The 26875-nt window shown below is 38.8% G+C and overlaps 1 protein-coding gene across 14 annotated transcripts in view; it reads right to left on the bottom strand.

Annotated features, from left to right (window-relative positions):
* Nucleotides 1–26875, bottom strand: part of Frmd3 (FERM domain containing 3) — a 313407-nt gene that overhangs the window by 95073 nt on the left and 191459 nt on the right. For 13 of the 14 annotated variants that reach the window (XM_074052314.1, XM_074052309.1, XM_074052308.1 and 10 more), the window contains 2 exons: nucleotides 11831–11928; nucleotides 6094–6217 (listed from right to left, as the gene is read on the bottom strand). In XM_074052314.1, coding sequence (XP_073908415.1) covers nucleotides 6094–6217; nucleotides 11831–11928 — 222 coding nt within the window. Of the gene's footprint in view, nucleotides 1–6093; nucleotides 6218–11830; nucleotides 11929–13968; nucleotides 14007–26875 lie in introns of all 14 variants that reach the window. The other variant, XM_074052313.1, reaches the window with a different exon arrangement.

Below are 26875 nucleotides of genomic sequence, written 5' to 3'. Positions count from 1 at the left end.
CAAGCCACTGAGCTTTGGGAGCTGTCCTGAGCAAAATCCAGTTTATCTTGATACAGATATGATCGACAGTTTAATATCCTGTCATATTTCCAAAATCATAACTTCTTTCTGCCTTGTCTTCCAGAACAATCACAGAAATAGAATACTTAGGGAAAATTAGTTGATCTAAGCAAAAATTTTAATCTTCACATAGCAGTCTTTTAAATATCCAGAGCTGTTTAAATATTTAGTCCCAAATAAGTTCTTACTAAATTCTCAATTTTCTATTCCATTTTGCAGCACCTCAAAACTCCCTGTCTTTCACTTTCTTACCCCCAAAGAGCTCTCTTATTCACACCTGTCCAGCAGGCCATCTGGGTTCTACCTTCAAGTTGTGTGTAGCCTCCCTAAAGAGGGAAGTTTTTATACCTCCCTGATTAACTTTCTCCCAAGTGTGGCAACTTTTGTTCCTTCTTTAGAAAGCCTGGGAGCAGAATGATTCTGGCGTATAAAAAGTTTGAGAGTAGATCATGAAACTTCCCCTTCACAGGTAAAAATGTCTCTACAAATCACCATCATTTCTGCTAATATTCAAATGTCTCTATTGCCATGTATTTTGTTTTCTTTCTCAGGTTCAGAAACCAGGTAGGAAGAAAGTGGTTATTTATTAGGTCCCTCAAACCCCATTAAAAGCCAGCTGTATATTCTCAGGATGTCTATGTAACAATAGATCAAAGGCCATACATCATCCCTTGATATAATCACATGGAGAACAGAATGCTCACCTGGCTGCCACTTGCATAGGCCTCCATCTGTGACTCCTTCCTGACATGGTTAGATTTGCAGAGCAATCCAACTGAAGACTATTTTTCCACAAAAAGGAAACACTTTCCCGACCTATGTGTAAAAGTTCACTAAATCCCCAGAGAAACCTAACGTCTATAGCAAGTTTTCTGTCAACTCTGGAAAACTCCTCTCCCACTACATTATCACATTCCTCTACTCTTCTTATCTTCCCTCTCAAACCTAAAAATCTCTAAGCTATACTGACACAGAATCAAATGCAGTACCACTTGAGGAGGATGAGAAAAAACACACAGGGAAGTATCTCCCTGATGCTGTCCTTACAATATCACATGAATGCCTGGCAAGTTCATCCCTCAAAACTATGACTCTGACCCACTTCAAGAGCTTTCTGGATGCTACAGAGGGAGAGAACTGCAGCCTCAATCAAGCCACGGACCTCACTCTGAGACACATAAAACATGACTAACTGATAAACCCCAAATCATGGTGATCACTGTCAGAGGCACAACAAACCCAGGTCCTGGCACAATTGGTCCAGGTCCCAATTTATAACTTTCTGATTGTTAAAAAACAATCTGGAATCTTCTTTTATCTACCTGTTTCCTCATAAAGTCCAGTGAGTCAACAAGTCTTGCTGCAACATCTCTCAAGATTCTCTTCTTTCAATTTCCTCTCCTATTTTCTGAATGGCAGAAATTACCAACTCATCCTTTCTCCAGTGTCCATCCTTGGGAACTACTGCCATGGTAACATTGTGAAGCAACTGCTCAGAACAGAGGTATTGTCCTCACATTAGTATCAGACAACCCAAAGTTCAAGTCCTAGCTGATTCTAGTTAACAGAGCAAGTCCTTTAGCCTCTCCAGCCTGTATTTTCCTATCCCTCATTGAGAACACTCATAGTGGCTGCCTGGTAGACTTTGGGAGGGTTTGAGTGGAATAATGCACATCTTTGCACCATGTTCTGGCTACCGAAACTCTTCTCAGGTTCACCAGAAGGGGGAGCGCCTGCACAATGTAGAGAACTATAGCACACCCTCTCAAAATTCATAATCCAGTAACTGTTTTCTCTATGATTACTAGAGGCCCAGAAGATAGAAACATTCCAGATCTTGCAGTTCTTCATTAGTACTTGTCTTAACACTTCCTATACTTGCTATTATTATCAAAATAATTTTTTCTGTGATTTGCACAGTATCTAAATTCTAATTATAGACTAGAATACCTGAGTTATCTGAATTCCAAATTGGTGATGACTCTTAAACATGCTTTATTTTATTCCCTATAGCCTATGTAGCACAATGCTCAAGAGCGTATGTTCTATACTCAGGCTGCCTGAATTCAACTTCTGCATCTGACAATTACTAGTAAGTTACTTAACCTCTCTATGCCTCAGTTCTCTCATCTGTAATAGGGAAAAAACACAGAACTGTTTTCCTAGGTTGTTGTAAAGATTAAATGAGTTAATGTGTGCAAAGTGCTTATATTAGCATATGGTACATAGTGAGAACTCCAGGATTTTTGGTACATGTACCTCAACTACAACTCTAGTTATCATCCAGAAGCATTGTAGACAAGAAAATGAGAAAAGACACTAAATCTTGTCATCTTGAAAGCAGCTGGGCAAATGGATTTGACTTATTTGAAATTGATACATCCAGAAATGGCTACAGAAGGGGAAAAGGTGATACAAAATTCAAATAGGAAATGATTGCTTATTTATCTTAGATTTCACTTTCAGAAACTCAGTGTATTTAGAAACCTATATGTATAAGAACATATACATCTCCACTCCTATTCAACATAGTACTGGAATTCCTAGCCAGAGCAATTAGGCAAGAAGAAGGAATAAAAAGAATACAAATAGGTAAAGAAACTGTCAAAATATCCCTATTTGCAGATGATATGATCCTATACCTTAAAGACCCAAAAAACTCTACTCAAAAGCTCCTAGACACCATCAACAGCAATACCAAGGTAGCAGGATATAAAATTAACATAGAAAAATCATTAGCATTTCTATACACTAATAATGAACAAACTGAGAAAGAAATTATGAAAACAATACCATTTACAATAGCCTCAAAAAAAATCAAATATCTAGGTGTAAATTTAACAAAGGATGTGAATGACCTCTACAAGGAAAACTATAAACTTCTGAAGAAAGAGATTGAGGAAGACTATAGAAAGTGGAGAGATCTCCCATGCTCATGGATTGGTAGAATCAACATAGTAAAAATGTCGATACTCCCAAAAGTAATCTACATGTTTAATGCAATTTCCATCAAAACCCCAATGACATTCATCAAAGAAATTGAAAAATCTCCTGTTAAATTTATATGGAAACACAAGAGGCCACGAATAGCCAAGGCAATACTCAGTCAAAAGAATAACGCTGGAGATATCACGATACCTGACTTAAACTATATTACAAGGCAACAGCAATAAAAACAGGATGGTACTGGCACAAAAACAGACATGAAGACCAGTGGAACAGAATAGAGGACCCGGATATGAAGCCACACAACTATAACCAACTTGTCTTTGACAAAGGAGCTAAAAATATACGATGGAGAAAAGACAGCCTCTTCAACAAAAACTGCTGGGAAAACTGGTTAGCAGTCTGCAAAAAACTGAAACTAGATCCACGTATATCACCCTATACCAAGATTAACTCAAAATGGATCAAGGATCTTAATATCAGACCACAAAATCTAAAGTTGGTACAGGAAAGAGTAGGAAATATTTTGGAACTAATAGGTATAGGCAAAGACTTTCTCAATGGAACCCCAGCAGCTCAGCAACTAAGAGATAGCATCGATAAAAGGGACTTCATAAAACTAAAAAGCTTCTGCTCAACAAAAGAAATGGTCTCTAAATTGAAAAGACCTCCCACAGAGTGGGAGAAAATATTTGCCAGCTACACATCAGACAAAGGACTGATAACCAGAATATATGGGGAACTTAAAAACCTACATTCTCCCAAAACTAATGAACTAATAAAGAAATGGGCATGTGAACTAAACAGAACTTTCTCAAAAGAAGAAATTCAAATGGCCAAAAAACACATGAAAAAATGCTCACCATCTCTAGCAATAAAGGAAATGCAAATTAAAACCACACTAAGATTCCACCTCACCCCTGTTAGAATTGCCATCATTAGCAACACCACCACCAACAGGTGTTGGCAAGGATATGGGGAAAAAGGAACCCTCTTACACTATTGGTGGGCATGTAAACTAGTACCACCACTCTAGAAAAAAAATTTGGAGGCTACTTAAAAAGCTAGACATTGATCTACCACTTGATCCAGCAATACCACTCCTGGGGATATACACAAAAGAATGTGACACAGGTTACTCCAGAGGCACCTGCACACCCATGTTTATTGCAGCACTATTCACAATAGCCAAGTTATGGAAACAGCCAAGATGCCCCACTACTGATGAATGGATTAAGAAAATGTGGTATTTATACACAATGGAATTTTATGCAGCCATGAAGAAGAACAAAATGTTATCATTCGCAGGTAAATGGGTGGAATTGGAGAACATCCTTCTGAGTGAGGTTAGCCTAGCCCAAAAGACCAAAAATCATATGTTCTCCTTCATATGAGGACATTAGATCAAGGGCAAACACAACAAGGGGATTGGACTTTGATCATATGATAAAAGCGAGAGCACACAAGGAAGGGGTGAGGATAGGTAAGACACCTAAAAAATTAGCTAGCATTTGTTGCCCTCAACGCAGAGAAACTAAAGCAGATACCTTAAAAGCAACTAAGGCCAATAGGAAAAGGGGACCAGGATCTAGAGAAAAGGTTAGATCAAAAAGAATTAACGTAGAAGGTAACACACATGCACAGGAAATTAATGTGAGTCAACTCCCTGTATAGCTATCCTTATCTCAACCAGCAAAAACACTTGTTCCTTCCTATTATTGCTTACACTCTCTCTTCAACAAAATTAGAGATAAGGGCAAAATAGTTTCTGCCAGGTATTGAGGGGGTTGTGGGAGAGGGAGAGGGTGGAGTGGGTGGTAAGGGAGGGTTGGGGGCAGGGGGGAGAAATGACTTAAGCCTTGTGTGCACATATGAATAATAAAACAATAAAAATAAAAAGATTCCACCTCACCCCTGTTGGAATAGCCATCATTAGCAACACCATTTAACAGGTGTTGGCGAGGATGCAGGGGGAAAAGGAACCCTCTTACGCTGCTGGTGGGCACGTAAACTAGTACCACCAGTCTGGAAAAAAATTTGGAGGCTACTTAAAAAGCTAAACATTGATCTACCACTTGATCCAGCAATACCACTCTTGGGGATATACCCAAAAGAATTTGACACAGGTTACTCCAGAGGCACTTGCACACCCATGTTTATTGCAGCACTATTCACAATAGCCAAGTGATGGCAACAGCCAAGATGCCCCACTACTGATGAATGGATTAAGAAAATGTGGTATTTATACACAATGGAATTTTATGCAGCCATGAAGAAGAATGAAATATTATCATTCTCAGGTAAATGGATGGAACTGGAGAACATAATTCTGAGTGAGGTTAGCCTGGCCCAAAAGACCAAAAATCGTATGTTCTCCCTCATATGCGGACATTAGATCAAGGGCAAACACAACAAGGGGATTGGACTTTGATCACATGATAAAGCGAGAGCATACAAGGGAGGGGTAAGGATAGGTAAGACACCCAGAAAACTAGATAGCATTTGTTGCCCTCAATGCACAGAAACTAATGCAGATACTTTAAAGCAACTGAGGCCAATAGGAGAAGGGAACCAGGAAGTAGAGAAAAGGTTAGTTCAAGAAGAATTAATTTAGAAGGCAACACACATGCACAGGAAATCAATGTGAGTCAACTCCCTGTATAGCTATCCTTACCTTAACTAGCAAAAACCCTTGGTCCTTCCTATTATTGCTTATACTCTCTCTTCAACAAAATTAGAGATAAGGGCAAAATAGTTTCTGCCTGGTAGCAAGGGGGAAAGGGCAGAGAAAGAGGGGTAAGGGTGTAGGCAGTACAATGACCCAAACATTGTATGCACATATAAATAAAAGAAAAAAAGGAGATATACAGTTGTAATAACTGTTGATGGTTCATAAAAGGCCACCTAGGAGATCTCACACTGTTGAGATTATCACTGACAGATGACATCAGGGTGAGACTGAAGGGCCCAGAAATACTGCCACTCTACCCACGTGTTACAAATATTTTTCTTCATGTGATTTCCACATTCCCCATAGTAAGAATACTTTCTCACCTCTATGATCTCACAAATGTCTACCCATAATACCTGAGATCATTTTTATGAATTTCCATGATTTTTCTTTCCAGCTTCTGTGACTGCTTTGGGAAAATTTCAAAGTCACTGATGTAATTTTCAGGATGCTCATCAGGATCATAATCACCAAGTTCAGCTGTAACCAGTAAAAGGAAAAGAAAAAGAGAAAATTTAAAACAATATGAGCAGAATGTATATTGAATGTCTCTTGCTATTCAAAAAAGTTTGGAATGTGCTCACCAATAAAATGTAATTGTACCCATGGAAAGACCACAACCTCAGTATCTAGAGATGCTATCCAGGTTAAGATTTAGTTATGTGAGCTTGGGTACTTGTCAACCCTCTCTGGGTCTCAGTTGCTTTTTCTATATACTAAATCAACTTAGATCATACCATTCTCAATGGAAACACTGTTGGCCTTTGAATAATTTTATTGTTTCAGATTTCTCAAGGAATTGTAGGATGTTTAGCTTCTCTACCCTTCAAGCACTAAATGTTAATAGCACACTCATTGTGACCATCAATAATACCAACCTCCAAAAGTTAGTCAAAGGATATAAAATTTCAGTTAAGACAGGAGAAATAAGTTCAAGAGATCAGTGATGACTACAGTTAATAACAATGTATAATATACTTGAAAGTCCTAAGAGTAGATTTTAAGTCTTCTCATCACAGAAAATGGTAAGCATGTGAGCTAATGATATGTTAATGAGCTCAACTTAACTATACTACAACATGTGCATATTTCAAAACATCACACAGTACACTAGAGGTACATAAAATGTCCATTTGTTGATGGTGAAAATTTTAAATTAAAATATTTTAAATGTTTCCCCAATATTTCCAAACCTTTCTCAGGGTTCCATTCATAGCTAATATAGTTTCTAAGTCCAAGAATTTCCTGGCTGGAACTGCAGGCTAGGGTTTGTGCAGTGTGACTCATTCAATGAAAAGAAATCACAGCATGAAGGAGATTGCACTTAAAAATAAGTAGATTTCTCTTTAAATTAAAGAGTATATATCTAAGAACTAAATAGCATATTGGATTAAGGTTGTTGCTATGTTGTAACATAGAGAACCTTCAAGGATAAAAAGAAATGCCTATACTTCTCCAAGCACCCCAAGAGCCTAGCAGTAGAAATACTTCTTACTGATTCTATAAGCTTGTTAACGAAAGCAAGCCAGAAGGAGCAAGTATCTCAGGCGAAAACAGTGGATACAGCCCAGAAGAGTAGACTAAAGATGAGAAAACTGTATTAGGCAAAACTAATCACCAGTAAGACTTTGAAATAGAAAAAATAAGGATAATTAGAGCACATCCAAAAACTCACATACAGCTTTGTAATTCTGATCTACTGTTCCTTTATTGCCAAATCATCTAATGACAATAAAAGGACAAATCCATGAGGACAACAATGTTCATTAAAGATTCTTAACAGAATTCAAATTGCCCAAAATAACATAGGATTTTTAAAATAAGACCAAAAATACTATTGATTATATGGGAGAAATTGATTAATTTGATAATATTAAAATGTAAATGTTTCTGTTCATTAAAGGACATGATACCAAAGTAAGAGAGATGTCAAGCTGAAAAATTGTATTCACAAAACCTAACGTTGACAAGGGCTGTCATCTAAAATAAAAAAGAAATACCTGCAAATAAATAAGAAAATAGACAGGAAGATCAATGGAGAAATGGTCAAGGGATATGAACAGGCAATTCACAGAAGAGGAAATGCAAAGGACTAGCACATGGAGAGATACTCAAACTCAATAGTAAGCAGAGATATGCAAGCCAAAACAAGATGTCACTTTACATCTATAACATTGCCAAAAAAAAATTAGGAGTTGGCAGAGATGCGAGGCAACAGAAGTATTTGTGCACTTCTGAAGATTCTTGATACATGTAGGTCTTCTAGAGAGCAAGGTGGGAGTATTTAGTTAGTCCAATATTATGACTCAGAAATCCCTCTTTTGGGCATATATCCTAGAAAAGCTCTAGGTGTAAAAAAAAAAAAAGGATATGCTCAAGGTTTTTATTACGGCATCAGTCATGATCATCAGAAGTGGGAAACAATTCATGGTTGGTAGGACTGATGAGTAAAGGATGGAGATGGGCCAAGCCTTGTATGCACATATGAATAATAAAATAATAAATAAAAAAATAAAGGATGGAGATGGGAGATACACCCTGCAGGAAGGACACTGTGGTGGTTAAAAACAACAAGAAATACTCTTAGCAACATAGATAATCCCAAAACAGTATTCTGAGCACAAAAAGAAAGTCATAAAATGAGTTCTATAGTCTCATTTAATTTGTGAAATGTAAAAGTATATGAACATGAACAATACTAATTGTGTTACAAGGCCGTTTGCAAAGACAAACATACATGTGTACCAGATAGATAGATAGATAGATAGGTAGATAGATAAGTAAATATCCTAACCCGACATTGACTGGCTAAAGGAACTCAGACAAGTGATTTAATCTCTGGATATCACCTTCTCATCTGTAAAATAAATATACTTCTTGGTATCTATAAAGGGATGAGCACAGTGTAACCATGAGCTGTTAATAAGTAGTAACTTAAAAAATTCTAGCCATTTCTCAAAACTAATCCCAAAAGAAAATTGTGCCTTGGTAACAAATAATCCCCAAACAAAGCAATTTTTAAAATACAAAAAAAAAAAAAAAAGATGTATGTGAACCCAGTTGTTGCCTTTAGGAAAATCAATTAATCAGTAGATGGGCCAAAAGGGATTAATGATGACAGTAGGAATTAGATCCAACATAAGATCTGGAATGTCTCTCCCAAAGACTGTATGTTAAGTGCTTGGTCCTGAGCTTGGTGTTATTGGAAAGTGGTGGAAACCTTAAGTATCAGGGCCTAGTGGGGGGTCTTTAGGTCACTGGGGAGCCTCAAAGGGTATTAGGGGATTCCAGTCTCTTTGGTTTTGCATTCTTGATTGTGATATAAGTGGTTTTCCTCTGCCATGTGCTCCTGCCATGATGTGCTGCCTTGCCACAGGACCAAAACAATAATGCAATAATTAGATCATGAACTGGAACCTCTGAAGCTGTTATCCAAAGTAACCCTTTTCCCTTTATAAGTTCATCTCAGTATTTGTTATAGTGACAGAAAGCTAACTTACACAAAAGAAAAAGCACAATAAAGCCCCAAACTACTCATCGAGATTTTTCAGATATACATGTCTGAAAGACAACAGAACCGGGATGTGAGAAAGAATGATGTGTTGAAGACTGCATTAGATGGAGTGGACCAGGAATGGAGGAAGGGACAGATGCACTGAGTTCTGATATCTAGCAGGATCCAAAATCCAGGTGAATTAGACTCATCAAGCAGAACAGACAAGTTAATCCCCCCATGGTGATGTTTTCTAGAAGGAATAGGGAAGAAATTTTTACAAAGGATATAAATAGATCCCGAAGCCTTTGAGTGTTTTGCAATTTGTATTATGAAAGAAAATGCATTTTGCATGTATTAAATACATTCATTGGATTCCATAACTATAAGTAGCAAAACTGTGGCTGTTATTTATACATTCAAAATATACTGAAGCTTAAAACACACTCCTTAAAAAGGTACTAGCAAACAAGACAATGAAACACCAAGTGGCCTCCCACTTTCTAATCAGGAACTCCACCTTCCCTATCACTCTGTAAGAATAAGTGGCCCTGACAGAGCCCATCTCAATCTGTATTTGTTAATTTCCTTCAGAACTGTTTATCATTACCCTGAGCATCACAGAACTTTAACAACCCAGCTTTCACTGAACTTGCTACAAATAACCCACAGGTACCACTGCATTTTAGAAGCAAAAGGTCCTGTCAAGGTCTTCTCATCCATTTCCAATTCTGCTTTCTCCACTCTGTGTGTGTGTGTGTGTGTGTGTGTGTGTGTGTGTGTGTGTGTGTGTGTGTGTGTGTGTATGTGTGTATGGTCAGTGACACTAGCAATGAGGGATGATGATAAAGGGCCCTGCTTGTCTGCATGGTGCCTTTGTGGCTTTATTTCAAATGTAACAGGATGAAGAGCATTATAAATGTGTATTGAGCTTACCCTTGGAGAATTGACAGTTAACTCATTAATGCCTAAATGCATTCTGAAATCTTCCTCTGCTGGCCTGTTGCTTGGATTAGTATTGATTCCCTTTCCCCTTCCTGAGATGAGCACCCTAACTAGGAATGTGCCATGCTCACCATAAGAGAAGAGAAGTACAAGGTTTTAACATGCCTTCACTCTGGTAAAAGGTAGCTTTCAGAAGCACATTCTCACCTCAGAGCTCATAGGATTACTTCCCATAACAGGGTTACCATAGTTCTGACCATGTTAAACTAGAATATCCCCAAGGAGTTTAACACCTTTGCCAAAATCTGCTCCAGCACTACGGCACCAACAGGAAAGGGAGAAAAGCAACAAATAGGGCCAAATGAAGTATTTCACAGCACAGGGCATCCCACAGGGATGGAGAGGGGGGCCACTGTGAGATCCCTAGAAAGACAAGTTTCTCTCTTAAGCGGTGAATGAAGCTTGGCATTGTAATAGGAAGACCTGTGACCAGCTTATGGCCCATCACAAGCTCTGTTCTTCTTTCTGGATGCACTGCAATATTGACACATTCAGACACTCAGTAATATTCATTCTTTCTTCTCTCTCTCTCTTTCTCTCTCTCTGTTTTCTCTCCCCCTTCCTCCCTCTTCTCTCTACCCTCTCCTCCTTCTCTCTCATAAGAATATCATTACCATTCATGATACAAATGGCTAGATGATCAAAGTCCCTCCAAAAGTTTCTGCAGCCAGCTACCTTCCAACAAACCCAGGAGAACAGAACACCTGAGTCATTTTTTACTTGGATGCTGGGCACATTCACCCAAGTGAAGAATAGCTCTGGTGTCCTAGAGTCTGCCTTCCCTTAAAGACTGTTCCAACAAGGTAGAAGCATCCATAAGCCAACCCAGGTGGGTAAACTCACTGCTTTCCACTGCCCCAACCCCTAGGGCTTATTCAGCTTTCCAAAGAGAAGCAACTACCAGTGATGGGCCTGAATTTCTTCCAGCCTGGTGCGGCTTAGTCTTACGAAATCACACTTCCCAGGAAGAAGGTATGAAGACTCCACCAAACACGTGGAGATACCGAAACTAAAGTACTCAAGTAATCTGTCTATGGTGAAATAACTAGGAAAGGGGAAGGAAGATTAAACTGAGGTACAACACATTGTGAGCCAATGGTCTCCTCACCTTATCATATGGCTAGAAAAGCGAAGGAATTAGACACAGTGTACATGTGCATCTATACACAAGATAAAATATGAATATATATATATATCAAGGGATCCTCCTTGTTTGGAACCAACTTCTTAGACATGGTTTCCCCCCTCAATGTGTCCATCAGGCCTCACAACTGATGGATGTAGCTCAGAACATAGAATACCCACATCTCTTCAGTGCTTTTCATTAAACAATACAGTCCAACCCCTTTGAAAACAAGACCCTGAGATCTACTATGGGGCCTTCAAGGATCCTTTGTATTTGCAGATGCCACTGTGAACATAACAGCTCAGCCTTCTACCAGGATCCCACTGGCTTGGGAGTAGGAGGCATGGTTGCTAAGAACACAGTCCTACCTGGCCTTCATCCACAGACACAAGCAGGATTGGAGTGGAGCAGGGAGTAGTGTATCAAAGTTCCATAATGGTGTAGATGGGCACACTGAGGCCAGACTCACCTTGAACGATACAGGCACCTAGATAGGCAGCATCAGAAAAGGAGCACAGCAGTCGACCATGAAAAATATCTCTTTTAATTTGCAAATACAAAAGGTACCTGTAACACAAAAGAAGAAATAATCATACTAAGTTTTGGCTGGAGAGAGATCTGAAGATGGTGGATTGCTGACAGACCCCCATCACCAAGACACCACAAACCTGGAAGATAACATTAAGTTCCTGTCAGCAAGCGTAGTTGATCTGATTATTTTGCTAAATAAGAGGTTGCCAATATATAGACAAACCATATCTACAATGACCAACCTCTAATAAGCCTTTTAAGTGCGAATCCACCCCAGGAACTCAGGTGCTGCCAGGAACAAAGTGCCCCCTGGCAGGTGTTATTTTTTTTTCTGGACCAGAGAAGCCTCCAATCCATGAATACCACCCTAAGTTCTAAAAATTGACACACAGGACTGTGAGCCTTCCATTAGACAGGGGAGTTCCAGACTGTGGAAAAGGGAACAATCCCTGACCACTGGCCACACCCACTGACCTGAGAAGCACTCCAATACCAGAGGTGCCTACAAACCATTCAGCCCTGAGGGTTATCACACACCCAGCTCAGCTTATCAGCATCTAATAGTACCCCACCAGCTTATGAACCTTGACCTAAGAAACCTAGTGAAATCTCCCTCCCTGCCTCATCGGGGAGGGGTGTCATGGCTCTTTGCTCAGCCTGCACTTCTCTACACAAAGAAGACAATATTGGTGCAGGCAATCAAGCCTAAACCCAGCCTGTGGGAAACAATAATTCATTTGACGACCTCCAAGACACATAGTAGTGAGTTGAATCTGACTGTGGTTGTCGTTATTGTCCTATGTCCATCCATCCCAGCCTGAGATGAAGTTCCAGACTTGATGGGTTGGGAGGACAGACCATGCTTCCTGTTCAACCTGGAAAACCACCTCCAAGAAGCCTCCCATCCAAGTAAGCTGAAACTAACAGAACCCCTAAGAGGAGCCTCTGGCTAAACAGACTGAGGGGAGCCCCCCAAACCTACCCAGAGGAGGGGGAGCACCACCATTTGCTACCTCCTAAGGAGGGGCAGGAACCCAGGAACCAAGAGAAAGATTCTATCTGAATGAACTCAGATTTGCATGGCCTGGGAGGTGCAGACTAAAACCTAAGGACCAGTCATTGGAGGGGAGCATTCAGTGTACTCATTGACCACAGAGGAAACCCACTCCCCTCCAAAAGGAAGAAATTCAGAATTTAACAAAAATTTTTCCTTTTTACCAAAGTTCCAATTTGTTCATCCTTCTTTCATTCTAAATTTTTTCTCCTTACTTTTTTAATTCTTCCACACACACATTTTCCTTTTCCTTCATTTCTTTCTTCTACTCTTTTTTTCTCTACATGCTGAGGCAGTTCTATTTTTAGTTTTTTTGCAGAGCTTCCATACTGCCTCCATAGAGGTTGTACTAATTTACATTCCCACTAACAAAGTATAAGGGTTCCTTTCCCCAGTATCCTCACCATTTATTGTTGTTTGGGGTCTTGATGATAGCCATCTTAACATGTATCCATATATTGTACCCCAGTTTGGTTCATTCTCTCCATTTATCTCCCTCTTCTCCCTTTCTTGGAATGACTTCAACTGGTTTCAATGTAAAATATTCATACATGTATCAAAAGTACTTCAACCATATTCATCCTCCTTTATCCTCTTTATTTACCATCCCCTTCCCACTATTACCCTTCCCTTAACATGACCTATATTACATTCCTATCCTTCATTGTTTTACTGTCTGGTCATTGTTCAGTGGGGGTTTCTTTGCCTTGGTATTTTACGTGTGAATACATTGTACTTTAGTCAATCTAACCTCCTCTATTACTCTTCCTTATCCTTACCCCCCACCCCAACTGATAAACACTTTTCAGTGCATTCTGTTGTGTCTTGTTCCTATACAAATGACATATATTTCAATGTTTTTCACTACCTATCATTCTTTTCTTCCTCCCCTAGTCTACATTAACAGTCCCACTTTAGGAAACATGTTCTGCATATATATATGATGCTTATATTTGTATTTGGATCTATCTTCCACAAATGAGAGAAAACATGTGACCTTTGTCTTTCTGAATTTGGCTTACTTCATGAAACATGATGTTCTCCAATTCCATCCATTTACCTGTGAATGAAAAAATTTCATTTGTCTTTATGACTGGGGAAAATGGCTAATCTTGTAACTTATTTCATAAAAACAGACATGAGATTGTTTTTGCTACACTAACATCAAAACCAATTATCCAACATGATGTAAAGCAGGTCCAAGGGTGGGACCACTAGCTGGACAAAGGAGGACAAGGACTAAGGAGAGGCACATAAGGTGGCCATGAACCCGAGGGTCAGAGCCTCCTTAAATTGTACACCTTGGATCCTTCCCTTACTTCATCTTACTTGCTGTCCTAAGAAAACAACCTAGATTCCTGAGCCACTGTGTGGAGGGGCTACCCAAAGTGTTGCATTACCTAGAAAGACACCTCTCAGCCAGTCTTAGTTACCACTATGTGATGGTTTCTTTTACATGTCAACTTCACTGGGCCATTGGATTCCCAGATATGTGGCTAAACATTATTTCTGGGTCTCTGTGAAGACATTTCTGGAACAGATTAGCATTTTAATTGGCCAGGTGAGCAAAGCAAAAGCCCCTCCCCAGTATAGATGGATATCATGCAATCTGGTAAGGAACTGAATGGCAGAGGAAAGTTGAATTCACTCTACCTGACTGTGTGAGATGGGACATAGGTCTTCTTTTGCCCTCAGTGTTCCTGATTCTCAAGCCCTCAGACCTGGACTGTAATCTACATCATCTGGCTCTCAGTCCTTCAACTATGCCACTGGATTCCCTGAGCCTCCAGATTGCAGATGGAAGATCGTGGGACTTCTAAGCCGCCATTTTCATAGAAGCCTATTTCTTATATCTCATTTTATAGGTATATAAATGAGATATTATATAGTGAGGGAATGATGAATGGATGGCTGGATGGATGGACAGATAGAGAAAGAGATAGGTAGGTAGGTAGATAGAAAGATAGATAATGACACAAATCCTATTTGATGTTTTGATGTTCTCTGGAGAACCCTGACTAATACAAACCTCTAGTGGTCAAGTAATTGGATCTTTAGTCAGATTTATGAGGAGCCATTTTAAAGCAAAAAAATGAACAGTCAGAGAAGGCAACTGATGTGTAAGATCATAAAGATTTTTCCCAGAGCCATTGCCTAGCAATATCATTGATATCACATTACACACACTGAAGGACTCAGCAACTCACTGGCATTTTCACTCCATAAATCTTTATCTCACACCTGCTTAGTGCTGTGTACTGTGCTAGGCATTGGGGACATAGAGGAAATTCAAATGACACTCTCTAGTCATTTTAGTGTAGAATTATGCACACAGGATAAAGTTCCCAGTAAGTTTCATATTTAGTTGGGCATGTATTTGTAGCCAAGAACACAGACTAGCTCCCTAAACTAATGCCTCCCTTCCTCAATGAGCACATGAATTACTTGGAGATCTTATTAAAATGTGAATTTTGATTCAGTAGGTCCTGGGTGGCATGAGATTCCCTAGGCAATACAATTTGAGTAGTAAGGTTCTACACTCATGGTTCTCAATCATGACCTCACATTAGAGTTATCAGGGAGAGCTCTTAAGAAATACCAATGCTATGTGCACTGAATGCTACCTGAGACCCAATTAAATCAGAATCCAGACCCCCGTCAAAACTTTTACATAATTATTCATTATAGTTAAAAAGTAGAAATAACCTAAATTTCCACCAATTGATGAATGGATAAAAACAAATGTGGCATATCATACAATGGAATAGTATTCAACCATAAAAATGAAAAGGTACTGACAGATGTTACAATACAGGTACATATTGAAAACATTATGCTACAGCAAAGAAAGCCAGCACAAAAGGTCATATGATATCTGACTCTATTTATATGAAATGTCCAAAATCGACAACTGTATAGAGACAGAAAACAAGATTAATGGGTTCCAAAGAGAGAGAGTAGGGGAAAAAAATAGGATGACTTGGATATCAGGCTTTCTACTGAAGTGAAGGAAATGTTCTGGAATTAGACCATTATGGTGGCAGCACAATGTTGTGGCCATTTTAATATCTTCCAAAAGAAACAAAGAATTTGAAAAATCCAAATAATCTTAAAGTGATGGTTCTCAAATTTTGGCATGGCTTAGAATTACCTGTAGAGTTTATGAAAATGCAGATTTCTGGGTCCTGTCCCGATAGTTTCAGATTCAGTAGGTCTAACACAGAAACTAAGAATTTCCACATGTATGTTCTCCAGTAATTCACCATGACCAAGTCGGCTTTGCCTCAGGGATTCAGGGATGGATCAACATATGCAAATCTTTAATATAATACAGCACATTAACAGAAACAAAGATAAAAATTACTTGATCATCTCTATAGATGTGGAAAAATCCTCCGATAAGATTCAACACCACTTCATGATAAAAGCTCTAAGGAAACTAAAAATAGAAGGAATGTACCTCAACATTATAGAGGCTATCTATGACAAACCTAAAGCAAACATCATACTTTATGAGGAAAAATTGAAACCATTTCCCCTGAAGTCAGGAGTGAGATAAGGGTGCCCACTCTCCCCACTCCTATTCAACATAGTCCCAGAATTCCTAGCCAGAGCAATAAGGCAAGAAGAAAAAATAAAAGGAATACAACTAGGTAAAGAAGTAGTTAAACTATCTCTGCTCACAGATGACATGATCTTATACCTTAAAGACCTGAAAAACTCCACCCAAAAACTCCTAGACATCAGAAACAGCTTCAGCAAAGTAGAAGGATACAAAATCAACTTACAAAACTCAGTAGCCTTTCACCAACAATGAACAGATTGAGAAAGAATATAGGAAAACAATTCCATTTACAATAGCCTTGAAAAACTCAAATAACTAGGAGTAAACTCAACAAAGTATGTAAATGACCTCTACAAGGAGAAATACTTAATGAAGAAAGAGACTGAAGAACACTACAGAAGATGGAAAGATCTCCCATGTTCATAGATTGGCAGAATCAACATGGTAAAAATGGCTATACTGCCAAAAGCAATTCACATGTTCAACACAATCTCTATCAAAATCCCAATGACATTCATCACAGAGATTGAAAAATCTACCCTAAAGTTCATCTGGAAACACAAAAGACTGAGAATAGCCAAGGCAATACTGAGAATAAAGAGCAACATGGCAGATATCACAATACCTGACTTCAAACTACACTACAGGCCATAGCAATAAAAAACAGCATGGTACCAGCACAAAAACAGATATGAAAACCAGTGGAACAGAACAGAGGACCTGGATATGAATCCTCACAGCTATGCTCACCTAAACTTCAACAAAGGCACCAAAAACACGATGGAGAAAAGACAACTTCTTCAACAAATGTTGCTGGGAAGGGCTGGTGGAGTGGCTAAAGTGGTAGAACAAATGTTGCTGGGAAATTGATTATCTGCCTTCAGAAAACTGAAACTAGATCCATGTCTCTCACCATGTTCAAGTATCAACTCAAGAGGGGTTCCAAGATGGCAGCTAGAGGGAGGAAGCAAAAAGCGAACCTCCTATAGTGAAATCTTGGAGAGACGCTAGAGACACACTTTGCAGGCATAATCACTGAGAAGAGGCATAACTTTGACCCCTCCACACCTCCAGCCGGCGCAGAGAATTTCCACTTCACGTTAAACGGAGAAACCAGGAGGGCCCCCGGGCCGCCAGTCGCCAGCGACCAGATGGCTTGGGAAGACGCGGACCAGGTGAGCTTCACGGTACCGTGGTACTCCCACAGACAACCCTGGGCCAGAGCAGCATAGCCCCCGGACAGACTGACCTCCACCAGGGAAAAAAAGAAAAACTGAGCAATAAGAACAATAAAGACACAAGGGAAAGAGGGTGGGGTGCCCTGAGCGCTGAAGAATAGGAGAAGGGAATCCTTCCCGGGACTGCAAATAAACAAGCCAGGCAGGCCGGAGAGGCTCTGGCGGGACTGGGGGCATGCACCCAGCAACCAGGAGCAGGAAAACTTGTGAGAGTGGCGGAGGGAGGAAAACTCCACAGTAGAGGAGGGAAGAACCACTACCCACATGAACTGTAAACAAACATGGCAGCTGGCAGGAGCAGCAGCACTGCCCAGTAATCAGGAGCAGGAAAGCTTGTGAAAGTGGTGGTGGGAGGAAAACTGCACAGGAGAGGGGGGAAGACCCACCTCCCACATGAACTGTAAATAAACACGCAGGCCTGACAATGTGGGTGCAGTGTCACCTTTCCCAGTGTGCTTGGAAAGGCGAAAGCATGTAGCAGACAGAGGCACCCGCACAGGAGAACTCTGAGCAAACAAAGCCTGCGGGGCCAGGTGAGTGCTAAGCTCACCCCAGAGATCTGCATAAATAACACCTCCAGCAACAGCAGGCTGACAGCAGCGGGCAGGCAAGCCATAGCTGCAGATACCATTCTCAGAACTGTCTCCAGACTCTTTTTTTTTTCTCCCTACCTTTGATGAGAGAACAACCGAATTACACCTGCATGCTGAAAAACTTACTGAAACTGTATTGCACTTGAACTTGGGACACTTGATGGGGTTTTGTGTGTGTGTGTGTGTGTGTGTGTGTGTGTGTGTGTGTGTAGTTTTGTTCTACCTTATGCGTCCCCTTTGATAAGACAACTACAAAACAACATCTGAGGCACCATCTCCAGGATTGGAGACTGAGATGGACACTCAAATTATTAAGACTGAAAATTCATTGAATTTAAACTTGGAGGTTTTTTGGTTTTTTTTTTAATTTTCTATTTTCCATTTTATTTTAATTCATTTTTATATGTAGAGATTTCTTTCATTAACATATTTAATTTTAATTCTTATCTTTATTTTATTTTTGATTTCAATCCTCTCTCTGTCTCTCTAATGTCTGTTTAGCTTATTGTCAATTAGTACACTAACGCTCCCTGTTTATACCTTTGAAACTTTCTTCTCTGAAACCTTGTTCTGTTTTCTCCCTCTTGTCCATGTATTTGTTTTCCCCTTTTCTTTAACTTCTTGCTTTCCATCTCCTCTCACCCTTCCACTCTAAATATTACCATTGTTATTATTACAAGCTAGAAAATACTTAATTGCACACAGTACAGGGACAGTAACAACACCAAAGACAATGACGGGAAGACAGAAAAAACAGGGAAACCAGTTTCCCCACAGCAAAAAATTAGTACAGGAACCAGAGGGGAATGAGGAAAATAGAAACTCAGATCCAGACTCCAACAAAATGAAGATAAACTATGCCAAAGGACTCAATGAAGCCCACAAAAATAATTTAATTATTGAGTATTTAATAATTGAGTACTACAGGTACTCAATGAAAATTTTATAGAGATGATACTGGATAGGGTCAACCAAAATGTACAGGAGACACTCAAGAAATTCCAAGAAAACAAAAATAGAAAATTTGAAAAAGCAAAAGAAGAAACAAAGGAAACCATAGAAGCACTGTATAAACACCAAAGTGAAACAGAGAACACAATGAATAAACGGATAAATGAACTCAGGACAAAAATAGACAACATTAAAGAGGAAACTACCAAAGATATGGAAAACCTCAGAAAAAAGAAGAAAACAGAACTGCAGAACAAAACGGAAGGCCAATCCAGCAAAATAGAACAAACAGAAGACAGAATCACAAAACTTGAAGATGACATGGTAATTAAAGGAAAAAAACCAAAGAACTATTAATTAAACAACTCAAGACCTGTGGGAAAAAAATGCAAGAACTCACCGACTCCATCAAAAGACCAAACTTGAGAATCATGGGCACCGAAGAAGGAGAAGAGGTGCAAGCGAAGGGAATGCGTAATATATTCAACAAATTAATAACAGAAAATTTCCCAACACTAGAGAAAGATATTCCCATACAGATGCAAGAGGCCTCCAGGACACCAAACAGACCAGATCAAAATAGAACTACCCCACGACATATCATCATTAAAACAACAAGTTCAGAAACTAAGGAAAGAATATTGAAGGCTCTAAGAGAGAAAAAACAAGTAACATACAAAGGTAAACCCATCAAAATCACAGCAGACTTCTCAACAGAAACATTAAAAGCAAGAAGAGAGTGGGGTGAGATCTTCCGGGCACTGAATGAAAATAACTTCAACCCCAGGATACTCTACCCAGCAAAACTATCATTCAAAATAGATGGAGCAATAAAAGTCTTCCATGATAAGCAGAAACTAAAACAATATGTGACCACAAAGCCACCACTACAAAAGATTCTTCAAGGGAAGAAGAACTATAGGCCAATCTCCTTAATGAACATTCATGCAAAAATCCTCAACAAAATAATGGCAAACCGAATTCAAAAACACATCAAAAAGATTATTCACCATGACCAAGTAGGCTTCATCCCAGGGATGCAGGGGTGGTTCAACACACGAAAATCAGTAAATGTAATAAACCACATTAACAGAAGCAAAGACAAAAACCACGTGACCATCTCAATAGATGCAGAAAAAGCCTTTGATAAGCTCCAACACCACTTCATGATAAAAGCTCTAAGAAAACTAGGAATAGAAGGAAAGTATGTCAACATTATAAAAGCTATATATGACAAACCTACAGCCAGCATTATACTCAATGGAGAAAAACTGAAACCATTCCCTCTTAAATCAGGAACCAGACAAGGATGCCCACTATCTCCACTCCTATTCAACATAGTACTGGAATTCTTAGCCAGAGCAATTAGGCAAGAAGAAGGAATAAAAGGAATACAAATAGGTAAAGAAACTGTCAAAATATCCCTATTTGCAGACGACATGATCCTATACCTTAAAGACCCAAAAAACTCTACTCAGAAGTTTCTAGACATCATCAATAGCTATCGCAAGGTAGCAGGATATAAAATCAACATAGAAAAATCATTAGCATTTCTATACACTAACAATGAGCAAACTGAAAAAGAATGTATGAAAACAATTCCATTTACAATAGCCTCAAACAAAATCAAATACCTAGGTGTAAATCTAACAAAAGATGTGAAAGACCTCTACAAGGAAAACTATTCACTTCTGAAGAAAGAAATTGAGGAAGACTATAGAAAGTGGAGAGATCTCCCATGCTCATGGATTGGTAGAATCAACATAGTAAAAATGTCGATACTCCCAAAAGTAATCTACATGTTTAATGCAATTCCCATCAAAATTCCAATGACATTCTTTAAAGAGATTGAAAAATCTACCATTAAATTTATATGGAAACACAAGAGGCCACGAATAGCCAAGGCAATACTCAGTCAAAAGAACAATGCAGGAGGTATCACAATACCTGACTTCAAACTATATTACAAAGCAATAACAATAAAAACAGCATGGTACTGGCACAAAAAAGGACATGAAGACCAGTGGAACAGAATAGAGGATCCAGATATGAAGCCACACAACTATAACCAACTTGTCTTTGACAAAGGAGCTAAAAATATATGATGGAGAAATAGCAGCCTCTTCAACAAAAACTGCTGGGAAAACTGGTTAGCAGTCTGCAAAAAACTGAAACTAGATCCACGTATATCATCCTATACCAAGATTAACTCAAAATGGATCAAGGATCTTAATATCAGACCACAAACTCTAAAGTTGATACAAGAAAGAGTAGGAAATACTCTGGAGTTAGTAGGTATAGGTAAGAACTTTCTCAACGAAACCCCAGCAGCACAGAAACTAAGAGATAGCATAGATAAATGGGACCTCATAAAACTAAAAAGCTTCTGTTCATCAAAAGAAATGGTCTCTAAACTGAAGAGAACACCCACAGAGTGGGAGAAAATATTTGCCAGCTATACATCAGACAAACGACTGATAACCAGAATATATAGGGAACTTAAAAAACTAAATCCTCCCAAAACTAATGAACCAATAAAGAAATGGGCATGTGAACTAAACAGAACTTTCTCAAAAGAAGAAATTCAAATGGCCAAAAAACACATGAAGAAATGCTCATCATCTCTAGCAATAAAGGAAATGCAAATTAAAACCACACTAAGATTCCACCTCACTCCTGTTAGAATAGCCATCATCAGCAACACCACCAACAACAGGTGTTGGCAAGGATGCGGGGAAAAAGGAACCCTCTTACACTGTTGGTGGGAATGTAAACTAGTACAACCACTCTGGAAAAAAATTTGGAGGCTACTTAAAAAGCTAAGACATTGATCTACCATTTGATCCAGCAATACCACTCTTGGGGATATACCCAAAAGACTGTGACACAGGTTACTCCAGAGGCACCTGCACCCCCATGTTTATTGCAGCACTATTCACAATAGCCAAGTTATGGAAACACCCAAGATGCCCCACCACCGACGAATGGATTAAGAATATGTGGTATCTATACACAATGGAATTTTATGCAGCCATGAAGAAGAACTAAATGTTACCATTCGCTGGTAAATGGATGGAATTGGAGAACATCATTCTGAGTGTGGTTAGCCTGGCCCAAAAGACCAAAAATCGTATGTTCTCCCCCATATGTGGACATTAGATCAAGGGCAAACACAACAATGGTATTGGACTTTGAGCACATGATAAAAGCGAGAGCACACAAGGGAGAGGTGAGGATAGGTAAGACATCTAAAAAACTAGCTAGAATTTGTTGCCCTTAACGCAGAGAAACTAAAGCAGATACCTTAAAACCAACTGAGGCCAATAGGAAAAGGGGACCAGGAACTAGAGAAAAGGTGAGATCAAAAAGAATTAACCTAGAAGGTAACACACACACACAGGAAATCAATGTGAGTCAATGCCCTGTATAGCTATCCTTATCTCAACCAGCAAAAATCCTTGTTCCTTCCTATTATTGCTTATACTCTCTCTACAACAAAAGTAGAAATAAGGGCAAAATAGTTTCTGCTGGGTATTGAGGGGGTGGGGGGGAGGGGGAGGGGCGGAGTGGGTGGTAAGGGAGGGGGTGGGGGCAGGGGGGAGAAATGACCCAAGCCTTGTATGCACATATGAATAATAAAATTAAAAAAAAAAGAAAGAAAAGTGATACTTAAATACAATGGAATTTTACCCAGCTACAAAAAGCTTGGAATTTTGTCATTCACAGGTAAAAGTATGGAACTGGAGAACATTATCTCAAGTGAAATTAGGCTCAGAAGACAAAAATCACATGTTCTCCTTCATATGTGGATTACAGACCTCAAACAAATACAATATTATTAGACATAGGTCACACTCTAAGGGGAGACCATGAACAGGAGGGATAGGGAAAGGGAAGGAAACCAAAAACTTAAATGTGGTTGATGTGTTCACTGTATAGGAATGAATATAGTCATCTTAAATTGATCCAGGCCACCATCAACCTTTTTTCCTTTGGAATTTTTGAGATAGGGTTGTCCAGTCTGGCCTTGACCTCAAACCTCCTATTTATTATAGCTGGGATGATGTGCCACAATGCCCAACTTTTTAGCATTTTTTGTTGACATGGGGGTCTCACTAACTTTTTTGCCTAGGTAAAAAATGGTAATCCTGCTGGTCTCCAGCTCCTGAGTATGTTGGATTAGAGTTTAGTTTTTTGAGCTTCCCATATATTCTGGTTATCAGTCCCTTGTCTGATGTATAGCTAGCAAAGATTTTCTCCCATTTTGTGGGTGGCTTCTTCAATTTAGAGACCATTTCTTTTGTTGTGCAGAAGCCTTTTAATCTCATGTAGTCCCGTGTGTTGATCCTTTCTTTTAGTTGCTCGGCCACTTGAGTTTTACTGAGGAAGTCCTTGCCTATGCCTATTGCTTCCATAGTATCCCCTGCTCTTTCCTGAGAAAGAGTCACACTATGGGACTAGGAAGTAGTGAAGAAGACTGGCAGAGATGAACCAATTTGGGTTGTAATTGTAATGTTTTATGTGCATAAAAACAACACAAGGATTCTCCCTGTATAGCTATCTTTATCTCAAACTAGCAAAAATGCCATGTTTTTCTTATTATCTTTTGCTTTTTCTTCTACAAAATTGGAGAACAAGAGGGTGCAACAGGATCTGCCTGGAGGCAGGGGAATGGTTGGAGGGAGGAGGTGGCCCAAATAATATATACACATGTATGCAAATGCAAAAACAATAAAATAAAAATAAAGTTACACCTATACATCAAGAAATTGTGAGTACTACTTCTTTTTTAAAAAGTTCTCAAGTAATGCTTATGTTGCTGTTCACACAAAATTGTTTTTTTTTTTTTTTTTTGGTATTGGAGTCAACTCAGGTCTCACACTTACTAGGCAGGTGCTTTACCACTTGAACCACACCATCAACTCTTCTTCCTTTGGAATTTTTGAGATAGGGTTCTGGTATTTTTGTCCAGGCTGGCCTTGACCTCAAAACTCCAATTTATTGTAGCTGGGATGATGTGCCACCATGCCCAACTTTTTAGCTTTTTTGTTGAGATTGGAGGGGAGGGGTCTCACTAACTTTTTTGCCTAGGCTGGCTTGAAATGGCAATCCTCCTGGTCTCTACCTCCTGAGTATGTTAGATTACAGGCATGAGCTACCTACCACTCCTGACCAAATCTTTCCTTTATTAAGGACTATAAACTACTAGGCCAAATGTCATAAGGTTTCTCTTTTAATTGTTGAACATATGCACTGAAGCATTTATTTGCACTCTTACATGAATTTGGTAATGAAAATAGTTTTAAGTAAGTATTTACTGATGAATGAGAGCTTTGCGTTCTAATCCTATAATTCAAAAATCAGATTTGGTGAAAGCAACCTCAGGGGAAAAAAATCAGTTGTCACAACATCACAGCTTGGGTCGTTGCTCAGATGAATGATCCCTGGAGATAATCAGGGATTACTGTGGATACTGTGGATTCAACATAATCCACTGAGCCTTACAATGGCTTCAGGTTTAAGATGCTCATTTTAAAAAAAAAATACAGTAGGCATAAAAAATAATGCAACTTTCTTTAGTTATTACTGGATTAAAGGATTAAGTGACCAGAACAGAACAGGATTTGGGGCATAAATTATTGTTTTGCCAGTTTGGGGTTTTTGTTTTGTTGTTTGTTTGTTTGCTTGCTTCTCTACCTAACATAATTTAAAGATGGTTCTCACTAAAATGATACTGCATACTTTTGGTTACATCTAGTTGCATGTAGCATTTACAAGGCCCAGAAATCTAAAAGATTGTAAAATGATTACTCAAATGGAGATCTAAAAGAAGGATGAAAAATTATTTCAAGTGCCATTTCTATGGATATTTTTGCAGCTTTACTCTTTTTTTAATTTTTATTTTATTCATATGTGCATACAATGTTTGGGTCATTTCTACCCCCTTTCCCCACCCCCTCCCTTACCCCCCCCTTACCTGCTCGCTACCCGACAGAAACTGTTTTGCCCTTATCTCTAATTTTGTTGAAGAGAGAATATAAGCAATAATAGGAAGGAACAAGGGCTTTTGCTAGTTGAGATAAGGATAGCTATACAGGGAGTTGACGCACATTGATTTCCTGTGCATGTGTGTTACCTTCTAGGTTAATTCTTCTTGATCTAACCTTTCCTCTAGTTCCTGGTCCCCTTCTCCTATTGGCCTCAGTTGCTTTAAGTATCTGCTTTAGTTTCCCTGTATTGAGGGCAACAAATGCTATCTAGTTTTTTAGGTGTCTTACCTATCCTCATACCTCTCTTGTGTGCTCTCACTTTATCATGTGATCAAAGTCCAATCCCCTTGTTGTGTTTGCCCTTGATCTAATGTCCCCATATGAGGGAGAACATACGATTCTTGGTCTTTTGGGTCAGGCTAACCTCACTCTTTACTCTTTTAAAACTGCTTTTTTTCTTAACATTTTTTTACTCACAAGCATTTCCATAAATGTGATCTTAAATCTCTCATATATTAAATCTTTCTCAAATTTTAAGTTAATCTTACAACAATGTAACAACTTACCATATAAGAAAAAGCTAAACACTTTTAAGACAAGGTTTAAACCATAAGTACCTGGGGTACCTCACAGTTTCTAAGTTATCTTTGACTTCTAAGGACTATATTGACTAATAATAAATCTAATTTTTCATATATTATATATATATAAACACATACATTCATAATATGTATACACACATATATGTGTATATATAAGATACATATCCTATATATACGCAGGAATCCATCTTAATTTCCTTTGGAAACATCTGAGTGTTCACCACATTCCAGTATTCATACCTGAACTATTCAGTCAAAGGCAGGAAAATGCTAGCAAAGTTAATTTTAAGGGACTTAACTAGACTTATTAACTAAAACTTTGTATTCTTTTACTCTAAATGCATTTTCCTCAATGACAAGAGAATCATTTTTTATTTATATTGTGACATTAGTTCAATTTTTATCCCCAGACAAGATTATAAAGAAAATAGATGATAAGAGTAAGGCATTTGTTTGTTATTTGATCTTCCTAATTACACTGCTACCATCTTCAGGGAAGAACAAATACTTCTCTCTCTCTCAGTTGTTAGTAGCTCAACCCTTTCCCCTGGGGGAAGGAAGATAATTAGAACTGAGGAAAAATCTATCAAACAAATTTTCAAGCCAAAAGCAGGTCAAGGCCATATATTGTATGATCTATATGATTCCTTTGTTACAATATTTCCAAAATGGAGGGATCCATAGGGATATTAAGTAGATTAGTGATTTCCAGGGGTTGGGAGAGAGAAGAATGGAGAGTGACTAACGTTGGGTATGGGGGTTTCTTTAGGGGGATAAAATTGTTTTGGAATTAAACAGTGGTGATGGTTGTCCAACACTGTGAATGTTTAATGAAGATGATGAAATCAATTTATGTTATATGAATTTTACTTCAATAAAAAAAGAAAAGCAGATAAGTTTATAAAATAACCACCACATCTTACAATGTCCATTATCTATTTTCCCTGCTTCACACACACACACACACACACACACACACACACACACACA

This window comes from Castor canadensis, chromosome 13 (genome assembly GCF_047511655.1).
Source record: "Castor canadensis chromosome 13, mCasCan1.hap1v2, whole genome shotgun sequence".
NCBI lineage: Eukaryota > Metazoa > Chordata > Mammalia > Rodentia > Castoridae > Castor > Castor canadensis.
Note: the sequence above shows the minus strand (reverse complement) of the source record. Positions and strands in the feature narration are given on the sequence as shown.